Raw genomic sequence first — 10,872 nt, 5'->3', positions numbered from 1 at the left:
TTGTTTTTAAATGAATTGTAAATTATGATGATCCTGGATTACAAACACTGTTAAAGTATAACGCATATCTATTTTTTCTTGCAAATTCAAATTTATTTAGTATGAGTTATGGTGATATTTTAGATTTGAACATTCTCCAAAGAACATTCAGGATAATATAGCAATACAACTAAAACGAAAGTAGCACAGAGAAAATATTAGCTACATTATGAGTATGGAGCATAATTACCCCATACCAGTCTACATAGCAAAGTTCTGTCCACAAAATAAAGCTGACTGGGACCTTAGATCCAGGCACCTGAACTGCAGCAATGACGACACTAAAATTCACAGATACCACTGTGTACCAAACAGCCAAAAAACGGCTTTACTGGAGTTCTGTTACGATATTATCAGACCACTTGTACAGAAAGGTAAAACAACACTTATTAATGTAACTCAATTTGAAGTTAGTGAAGATTATACAGTGTAAAGTTCTGATTTATAATATATTATTATACAGATAATTGTATGGAACTAGCTCAGAGCGGGACCCTTAACCAGTACTATTGCAAAAAATTTCTCAGTGGCTGTCCAGAGACACACTATTACAGTGATGAGTCCTATCTCTGTAAGTATGCAATCTTGTACTCTGAAATCTGAAATCTGGAATCGGAACATTCTGATCATGTTAAATAGAAGTTAAATCTAAATAGTTATAGCATCTGAAATTGTACTTGTATATACCTTTGATTGCATATACATGTATATGTACTGTATGTCTAATCACTTTTACTCAATACATGTATATATATGTTTAGATCCAAATTGTTCAAGAATCGATCTATATGGAAAGTGTTATATTGCTGACCCTAGTTGTGCATATGCAAGGTAAGTAGGATTATGTATTGAGGAAATGTTCCCGTAATCTACGTATGACATAATGATAACTCATCACTCAGTCTCTCTTTATAATACATAATTTTCAGCACTACGTTAGCTTCAGCCACTGAAACCATCATTTCAACAGGCACGTCCCTGTCGGAAAACTTGACCTGCACCCACGTGGAATCGACTCTCACCATTGTCTCCACCATTCTTAGTTTCCTTATCGTGTTATCTTGTCTTACAAATATTGTTATCCTTAAGCGAAGGTGGATACAAGGTAGGTAGATATTTTCCTTTTGAATGAAAAAAAAACTCTGAGACTATTGTAATTTTGTAGGTAATTTTGGGACAAGCACTGAAAGTCAGAGAGATCTGTCAACTCGGATTTATTGAATATGTACACAATCTGCATTATGTCTAAATGATAAAGAAATAATTATGCCAGTTAATAGTTGTGTAAACATACTAAGTATCTTATTTTACGCGAATAACTGATATCGCGAAAGTCTTGCAGACGTTAATCGCGAGGTAATGAAATCACAACAAATTCATAACAAGCGAGACTATAAAGGGTTAGGAAGTGGATAAAATATACAGCTTGGTTATAGAATATGTCTAGAATTAAGGGATATAGACATATTCTATAACCAACCTGTATATTTTATCCACCTCCTAACCCTTTATAGTCGTCTCTACAAACCAATAAACTCGTTATGTCATCCGACAACAAATTTCATAACGGTCTGTAGAGACGACTACAAAGGGTTAGGAGGTGGATAAAACATACAGCTTGGTTATAGAATATGTCTATAATTAGGGGATGAGAAGTCGTTGGTTGGTGGCGAAATACTAGTACATCCCCAAAGTGCGCAGAAAATCTAGCGCCGTAAATTGCACTTTATTTACATTACGGGATCTGTAGCGTTATATGGTCAAAGACTGAAATATAAAACCATAAAACCATAAGGCTAAAGTTCTGCAGCTAGGGATCAAGCCACAGGATGAGGCTAATTAGTCATATCTCAAAACATTCATCATATTTGTGAATTTTTATACATGTTTTCATTCATGGAATCAAGCAGAAAAATGGTCTGCGTGATTATTAAAGTTGTTAGCATTCAATAAAAATTCTGAACCCTTCGATTCAGTATACAGGCCTCATGGTGTGGCTCAAATGGTCAAATATTAAAAAATGTCGTATTAATATCTTTGAAAATTGTCTTCTTTTTATTGTCTACATGTACATCTAGTAGGCAGATTATTAGCATGATTTTAATTCATCTTAGCGATTTTGGTGGATGAGCATCAATTACATAGCTGAATGTCTTTATATTAGGGTGAATTTATAAAAAGAATATGACCAAACACATATACATCAACCTGCACTAAAAATACAGGTAATTGGAATGAATTTCTATGTCCCAGCATATGTCTTTAGATAGTGTCTAAGAACTTGCCAAATACCTCAATGATATCTCAGTTCACAAAAAACTTGTGCCAAAAAATGATGCTAAAAATGTCAAGAGTGGAAAACCTTTCTGTGACATTTTGAAAAATAAATATTTGAAGATCTGTGAAATAAGTGATAGTTTTTGTTGAAAATAAAGACTTTCGTGATAATATTCGAAGTATTGAGCTTTAAATGGAGACTGTAGCAACTTTCGTTTGACCAAGTTGTAGTCTTGGCTGATGTTGAAAAAAATGTTATACCATGTCAGGAGTGCAACAGAAAAAATGTAGTGTTGCCAAAAACATTGATTTTAAAAGGAGTACAACACATTTTTTAAAGATTCAAGTTATATGATGAAAGACTTCTATTAATGCTAAGAAATATTCTTTAATTGATAATGATCTATTTGAATAATTTAGTACTAAATTATTGACAGTTTTATAATTAAAATCCTTCTCTTTTTCAATTTTATCAATTCAGATGTGTTTTTATCCTTTCTTTGATATTTTTATGAATGTAAAAAATAAACACACAGAATTTTTTTTTCTTTTTTTTTTTAATAAAAATTCAAGTAATTCCACCTTAACTTCACTGAAACAACAGAACAAGGTCTGATGTCATTTTGGCTTCACAATTCTACTTTAAAGACTCTCATGCTCTTGGTCAGGAGTGCAACAAATATGTTAGAATTATTGCTGATCAATTGTGAATAAATATAAAGAAAAAAAGGATTAGTATAATGTTTCTGGTTGACCTCAGTTGCTTACAGTGATTGTCCCGTGAAGGAAAATATACTATAAAATATATTTTATCTTCTAAATATATATTTTAGCTAGTTTTTTTTTTAACACAAATAGGGAATAATTCAAGAAATAAAGCCAAGTTCAAATACTAGTACTCTCATGTGTTTTAATTATGAAGTATTGGACTATAAATATTGCACAATTTCGTTACCACTTAATGTTGCCAACACTTTATGAATTTTTGTGTTCTACGGTTTTAATTTTTAATTTTACTGCAGTGAAGAGTGCAACAAAACTTTTATAATTATCAATGATCTTCATCTATCTTTACTAAAAAATAAATTGAAAAAAAAATGTTTGCTACTATTTGATGTTCCAAACATTATGTCTATCAACTAATTACAGACATTTTACAATCAATTCAGAAAATAGTTTTCATCACTTATACTTTTCATAGTCTTCATCACATATTTTTAAATACAATGTATATATATTACACATTGCAAATAATCATGTTTTGAAGTCTTGAAAATATGAAAAGCTTACCGTAAACGATAAAAAAAATATCAAAACGACGAACAGATTTACAAACTAAGAATGAGTTATTGTGTGTTATAATTTTTAAAACAATGTTAAATAAAATACAGATCAGATGTCAGGAGTGCAACACAATAATGTAAACTAGGATCGCTTTAAAATCCAGTATTTTTTGTAAGAAATTCTTTCTTTGCTTAGATTTAAAGCATTGACTTAAATGGACAAAAAGTGATTTTGGGGGAATTTTGTTTCATATTTGTTTTATATTAAAACTTTCCAAACCAGAACTGAAAGAATAATGTAAAATAACAATCAAAAGCCATTTTTTTTTCTCCACATATACAAGAGAAGAAACTCAATAAGGTTTAGATCTAATCATTTATATACCATTTTGAAGCATAAAAAATCATGAGAAAGTCTTTTAGGATATAGTGATTTTTTCTTTTTTTCAAATAAAGTTTTACTAATAAAATTCTTTTTTATCCACTTGTCTATTTTATTGCAATTTCAGGAATTTTAACTAGGAAGCATGTACAATATGATGATATAAGTAAAAAAAAAATATGGGTAGTTGATTTTTTTGAATTCAATTTGGTGGTCTTTTTTTAATTCACCTATTAATATTCATATCTTAAGCATTCAAAATTTGTAGAAAAATGATTTTCCGCCAACTACGTTACGATAAATATAATACATTAAAAGTATTCTGAATACATATTATACCTCTGAAAAATGACCTTTTACATGAAGAGGTCATGCCACCAAGGTTGATAGACATAGAAAATGCATTATTCTGTTATGGTCTGCAAGCAATATACTGATTGTATATGTATTGGAAGTATGTCAAAAAATGCTCAGGTGAATGTCAATTCTGGTGGGCTCTTTATGCAAACCCTTTTTGAATTACCTTTTGTGACATGCGCATATCTTACAACCGTTTTCTGAATTCTATGAACTGCCAAAATTAAGAATGCAAAATTATATATTCAACCTTTTTTTAGCTTTTCAGAAAGAAAAGCTGTTGACTTCATGAAGAAGAAGGAAATGTGATGATAACGAACAGTGATCATTCTAAATACAGATTAAAAGCAGAGCAGAGCTAGCACAGACCTCTGAAAACAGAGGTGGGATCAGGTGCTAGGGAGAAATAAGTAGCCCTTATCAACCGGTCACAGCCGTCGTGAGCTCCTTATAATCTTGTAAGCAGAAAAATCTGTAAAATCATTTTGAAAATAATGGTATAACAATTTGCATGGAAGACGTCAGTCAATATTCGACTTACATGTAAGGTCATAGAATACCCAAAGTTCGAAGAATGTGAGGATTCGATCATACCTTCTTCTTTGTAGCTGTTTTTAGGTTCAGATTAATTTGTTTCATGATAAAATAATATTATAAATTTTTATTTAATTATAGGAGATTTCATTTTTTAATGGTTTTACATTGAATTTTGATATAGATATTAAAGTATAAATTTGGAGAGAATGAAAAAAATAAGACTGGTTTGATAAGAAACATTTGTGATAAATGAAATATGGAGATAAATATGTGTTTTTTGCAATGATTAAGAATGCATAAACTTTGTTAAAGAATTCGATAACATAATGTTTTGAGTATCTTATGTCCTTAAAGATAGTGTTTGCAAACAAGGTCATTGTATCGACCATAGAATTTGCGAAATGTGACTTTAAACGAGATTGTTTATATCCTTGTGTCATCAACATATTTTCAATAGCCATCATCGTTTTAAAAATTGTTTGTACGTAGTATATGTTTTTGTGATCGAATGACCTGGAGGAATTAACTCCATATGCAATATTGATAATGGTATACTGCTACAGAAATAATTTATTGCTTCTTTCATGTTACAGTCTCGTTCTCAATCATCAAATTCTCTCTATTATTTCCATTCCATAATAAACATCGTTTGAAAGATGGTTGTATCCTTACGTTTAACGATCTTCTTCCTGTTTTGAATTTCTCTCTAGGAAGATACAGAATCTGGAGAGAGGGCAGAAGTAAAAAGGGTAAGGTATAAATCTTATATCTTCCAGAGAGGAAGCTGTGATAAGAAAACATGTCATACATTAATAAAAACATAATTTTAGCAAGATTACCATTACTCATGGTATTGTTTGTTGTATGGAACTATATGCAAGTTTTTATAAGCAAATATACAAATGTATTTTAAAAAATTACAGATATACTCGTTGAAAAAGGTAAATGTGCACAATAGAGTTGAACTCTAGATAAAATGAAATCATGTACACCTGTTTCATTGATTTTTCTATCGAATGAAACCTGGTGAAGTAAACGTTTTTGTGACTATTTTGCTTTTGCCATATTCTTAACTGACAAGAACCCAGTTTATTATAAACCACAGCAGAAATTTTATTTAATGTTTTAAACCTCCAGAAAACAATTTTTCGATGAACTCATCACTAATTGTAAAGCCTCGCTTCAATGAATCTTTTCGGCTTTCCGCCATTTGGCATGGATGAGACTATTGAACCAGACAAAGGTAGCAGAAAGCTTTGGAGTGCGTCAGAATACTATAAATCCAATTTGGTTTGCTCTATAGTCAGTTTGTAAACACGGAAAACCGGCGTCCTATGCTAGATGCACAATATACGATAGCATATAGGGACCCATGACGTGCCTAAGAAAACATGACTTGTCCATTCCTAAAAAAATGATTTCCTCTTCTTTTAAATTTCCTTTTGCTTTTTCAGAAAAAATTGTTAAAAATGTGAAAATATCCGGAATTCGACGATCGCCAAGTCAATTTTAAATGGTCGCCAATTTGGCGACTTATGCCGGGAAAAATATTAGGCGCCAATCAAAAATTTTAGGCGCCATGGCGACTAAATTAGACGCCAATTAGAGCCCTGCATATGTATGTATATAATATTTCGAGTGGCCACACTTACCTGCTATTTCTGCTTTATAATGCAAGAATAAGCTTGATCTTTTTTTCACTGAAAAATTCCGTTCCATCTAGTACATGTAAAAGCGGTGGCCGATCATGGGTTTACCGCAGATTTGAAGAATACTTCACGGACGCCTGCGTGACACAACGTAACACAAAGACAGTCGTTTAATGGAAGCTGCGTTATGGTAAAGGATGGGATTGCTGTACATGGCAAAATTCCCTTGGTGATTATTTACAGAAATCCATTAGAACTTTGGTTCAGGGACTTGTCCAGCAACTTGTCTTGCCCTTCATTTAAAAGTCGTGACCAACAAACCACGTTGCAACCAGACAATGCAAAAACCCCATGTTTCATGTTTCGCTCTTGACTTCCTTAGACAACAGAACATCCCTAAACTTTGATACGTTGAACATGCTGACGTTGGCTGATCTGGTTCCAGATCTGGTCCAATTTTGGATAAAATAACTATGCCATATGCTTTTTTGAGCAATTGTATCGTAATAAATCATACATGAACTCTTTATTGACTGTGAATCTTCTGAAGATTGTTTACATCTAAAGTATTACATTTGAGCCTCTACCGTGTATATGGTGTTATAAAACAACAGTACGCACGAAATGGTTAATTCTATATCTGCAGAAATATAGCTCTCTTGTTGAAAAAACTCGGACAGGCAAACCAAAGAGCTAAAGATCCAAGCATTGTAAAAACCTTCGATTTACGGCGACGCTTTTTTGTCGCTCGCTTTGGGTATTATTTGTATTTTATGAATTCTCCAGTTTAAAGAATGGTATCTGATAATTAATCATATATTTTTTTGTATTCCTGATCCTTTATTGTCTGATGTCATGACGTCAGACAGTACTAGATCTAGGTGGCAGAGGATAGTTTCGGCTTAAGTACCGGTCAAAAATTTAAAAAAAAAATAGAGAAACCTAAGGTTTGAATGCATATTGTATGTGATTTTATTGCTAGAATATTTTATGTGAGCATTTGGAGGGAATTAGTGGCCTTGTGTATATTATTGATATATGACACTTTAGTGTCACTGGATATGGACTAGAAATACGAAACTAAAATCAAAGATCTCTCATCCGGGATTTCCTCAGAAAAGCGGGGTGGGTTCATAGGATGAATTGTAGCTTGAAAATGAGGTGGTTAAGCCAGTATCCCTTGCAGTTCTGTGGTATTTACAAGTGTTTGTCTGCATTTTGTGTGGTAGCGTAGGGTATTAGCACGGGCCTGGGAGCTGTTGCGGATCTGGCAAAACAGTGAAAATAGGCTAAATTTTCATGAAATTTTGAGATTGTCCATGTGCCATCATTTGGGCTCAATGTGTAATTGTACGTGTTTTATTCCTAAAAGCTTCAAATTCCTCAAGGGACTAGACCATACTATTGTTACATGTAGAAAGATTGTCCTATGCACATTTTTACAAGCAGCTCAGTATTAAGGAAAACTTCAGCCAAATGTTTTGATTGCCAAAAAACTGTCCTCTGCCACCCTAGCCAAGGCTTGTTGGTCAAGTCGTTCAATAGAATTCTTGTGATAACTTGATCATGGAAACTTCATACTATCTTAACTATCAACTGGAGAGCCTGAGGAGTAATGGAAGCATGCAAAACACCCAAACAAGCCAGAGAATTGGAGCTGATGTCTATTTTCACATTATGCATCACAGGTTTCTCAACACTCAACTCAAATGCATCATTCATGTCCAGCAAACAAGAAGGAATGAAACTGTTCAGGTCAACACTTGTCGATTATCTTTATCAGATTAACTAATGGATGTTTATTTTCAATGCATATTAAGTCTCTCTACCTTTAGAATTTTATAAATCTACAAATAATATAAATACCAAAGTGAAGGATTAGATATTAATTGAATATTCTTTTGCTAAAATGCGAAGATGTAGCACATTTGTAACATGTTTATTGTTCTTGTTATTTTTTAAATAAAACATTTCTTAATTATCAAAATTGTTCACCAGTTGATGTTTAGATTTTTATGTGTTGTTACTTTTTGTTCAAAAGCACTGGTATCTTTGTATCCATGAACAGGCCCGTTGGAAGAAATTTTAGAAATTTTCAGTTTAGGGTGGACACTATCTAGAAAAAATTCCTTATCGAGCATAAAAAAAAGAATTATCAGAAGTTAATATTTACATGGTTTAGGGGACACAAGCATAAAGGAGCATTCCATGACTCAGAGTCATGTTGATTACACTGGATTCAACTTTTCTTCATTCCTCTCTTAAAAAAAGCTCAAGTCAGACAAGCTTTTTAGGAAAGCTAATACTTGTTTACTTTAGGGTGCGTTATTTTATCATGACCCCACCATATGGACTTCGGAATGCGAAATTTAAAAGCTGACATTCCAAGGCCGTATAGAGCTATTTGTATCCGTTGAAAATTAAATAAAGTATCAGGAATACATGTACAAGTAAAATATGGTTAATTAAATAATATTATCCTTTAAGCGGGGAAACGCATATAATACAAGAAATAATATCTGAAGCGAGCGACAAAAAGCGTCGTCGTAAATGGATCTGTGGCTCTCTGATTTGTCTGACAGAATTTCTCAACCAGAGAACCACAGTTCTGCAGCTAGGTTAACTCATAATTTGGATACATTGAGCAGGCACTTTTTTCAGTTTGCATATAATTAAAATAAAATAATGTTTGTTTTTTTTTTGTTTTTTTTTTCAAAAGATGCGACAAATATAGAAGACATAGTGGAAAGTGAATCCATGCTTCGAGAATCTCTTCACCATTCAGTCTCTGACGAGGAAGGTACGCACAGCACCTGATGATTTTTTTTATTCCTGACCTTTAAAAAGAGACTTATCCAATTTTACTAAAAGGGTTTTTACAATAATATTATAGATTTCTCTGTCTTTATTTTTTTTTTTTTAAAAAAGGGCATCTTACAAGTTTTGATCCTAAGAATCTTCCTGGTTCACCAAGACGTAAGTAAAAGATATACCATTTATCCTATATTTCATGAATAATTCTGTATTGAAACTTAGGTTTATATATATATATTACTTTATGCGTAGAAGGATTCGATTTTTAAAAATCTTTCTATTAAAGTTCTGCGACAGTTTCTAAAACAGCATGTGTAATTTTAGATATTAGTCCAGTCAAATTGTCATAAACCTTAAGCAAATTGCAACAGAATTTTTTTCTTTATTTATAATTAGTAAATTGTATTATAATCAACATATAAAAACTCTAGAAAAATATATAAAGGCGAAAGATGTCTTTTTCAGAAATAAATATTTACTGTTCTGATAAAATATGTATTGCAGAAACGTGCTACCATATGCACCAAGGGAGACAATTTTAACCACTGGAAACAAACCACTTTTCTTCTTAAACAAGCATAATAAAACTTATAATTCATTTTGTATACACGCTTAGGTTTAAATTTCACCAATGCACTGAAGATATAAGATCTGAGAATCTTATATATGTCTAAACTTAGCGATATAATGTTGAAATCTTAGTATATTATTATCTGTGTCACAATTTTTAAGCATGTAGGAACCTTTCTATCAAAATGTGGGTCTATGAATCACAGGAAATTATATATTAATCATGTATTTCTGTAAAAATTCAATCTTCCAATTAATAATAACTCATGCACATATATAAATTAGCGTTTACTTCTCTTTTATTAGATATTGGAAACATTATATATATATAGGGGAAATAATATATGGAAAGTCGTTAGTGGTATTATTGCAACATAAAAATATTTTATTATCTAAAAGTTATATTTTGGTGTATGACCTTGTTTAAAGATTTTTTTCTTTAGAATGTTGATTAGATTAGTGAGATCTACTTTGCTATTTAAAAAAAATTAGATTAATGCCATCTTTAAAAAATTGTTTGGTTGCCTTCTCCCAACCGACTGACTAAAAATGGCCCGACTCAAAACTTTTATTTTACATTCCAGGACATCATATTTATTTTATTCCTCTTATGCTGTCAACAAATATGTTGAAATTGCCTAGAAAAAAAGATTTTCCCACCTACCTACCTACTTAATAATAATTTTACCCTGATTCAGGAGAGGACAAACAAACAATATTTTAAAGATGACCTTATTCTTGAATTTTTTTGGGTGTGTGCATATTCACTATAATGATGCTCATTATGTACCTCAGTATATTTTATTGTAATTTGTAAACATATTTCTTAAACATTATATTTGTGTCACTTTGATTCACATTTCGCTTCTAGTTTGTTCTTATCATAACCCCGGATCCAAGTAGGGTCACATGAGGGATCTAATTTTACAGGAAGTCTTTGAAATAAGCCGCATTGTGGAATTTT

The 10,872-nt window shown here is 31.8% G+C and overlaps 1 protein-coding gene across 1 annotated transcript; it reads left to right on the top strand.

Moving 5' to 3' along the window:
- The first annotated feature begins 214 nt into the window (after positions 1 to 214).
- On the top strand, positions 215 to 9,508 carry LOC133196915 (uncharacterized). The gene is made up of 6 exons (XM_061332761.1): positions 215 to 413; positions 503 to 610; positions 801 to 870; positions 969 to 1,144; positions 9,244 to 9,324; positions 9,453 to 9,508. The coding sequence occupies exons 1-6, from the start codon at positions 215 to 217 to the stop codon at positions 9,506 to 9,508; spliced, it is 690 nt and encodes a 229-aa protein (XP_061188745.1).
- The last annotated feature ends 1,364 nt before the right edge of the window (positions 9,509 to 10,872 follow it).

This window comes from Saccostrea echinata, unplaced genomic scaffold (assembly GCF_033153115.1).
Source record: "Saccostrea echinata isolate AGI-Se365-2 ecotype Australia unplaced genomic scaffold, CSIRO_AGI_Sech_v1 ptg000030l, whole genome shotgun sequence".
NCBI classification, from domain to species: domain Eukaryota; kingdom Metazoa; phylum Mollusca; class Bivalvia; order Ostreida; family Ostreidae; genus Saccostrea; species Saccostrea echinata.
The sequence above is the reverse complement of the archived record's forward strand: the minus strand, read 5'-3'. Positions and strand labels throughout refer to the sequence as shown.

What these genes read in the sequence shown, in the direction of transcription:
- LOC133196915 (XM_061332761.1), top strand. Translation starts at nt 215, where the DNA reads ATGGAGCATAATTACCCCATACCAGTCTACATAGCAAAGTTCTGTCCA. An exon ending in CAGTGATGAGTCCTATCTCT is followed by an intron (nt 611 to 800) that starts GTAAGTATGCAA and finishes ATATATGTTTAG; the next exon opens with ATCCAAATTGTTCAAGAATC. An exon ending in CCTAGTTGTGCATATGCAAG is followed by an intron (nt 871 to 968) that starts GTAAGTAGGATT and finishes CATAATTTTCAG; the next exon opens with CACTACGTTAGCTTCAGCCA.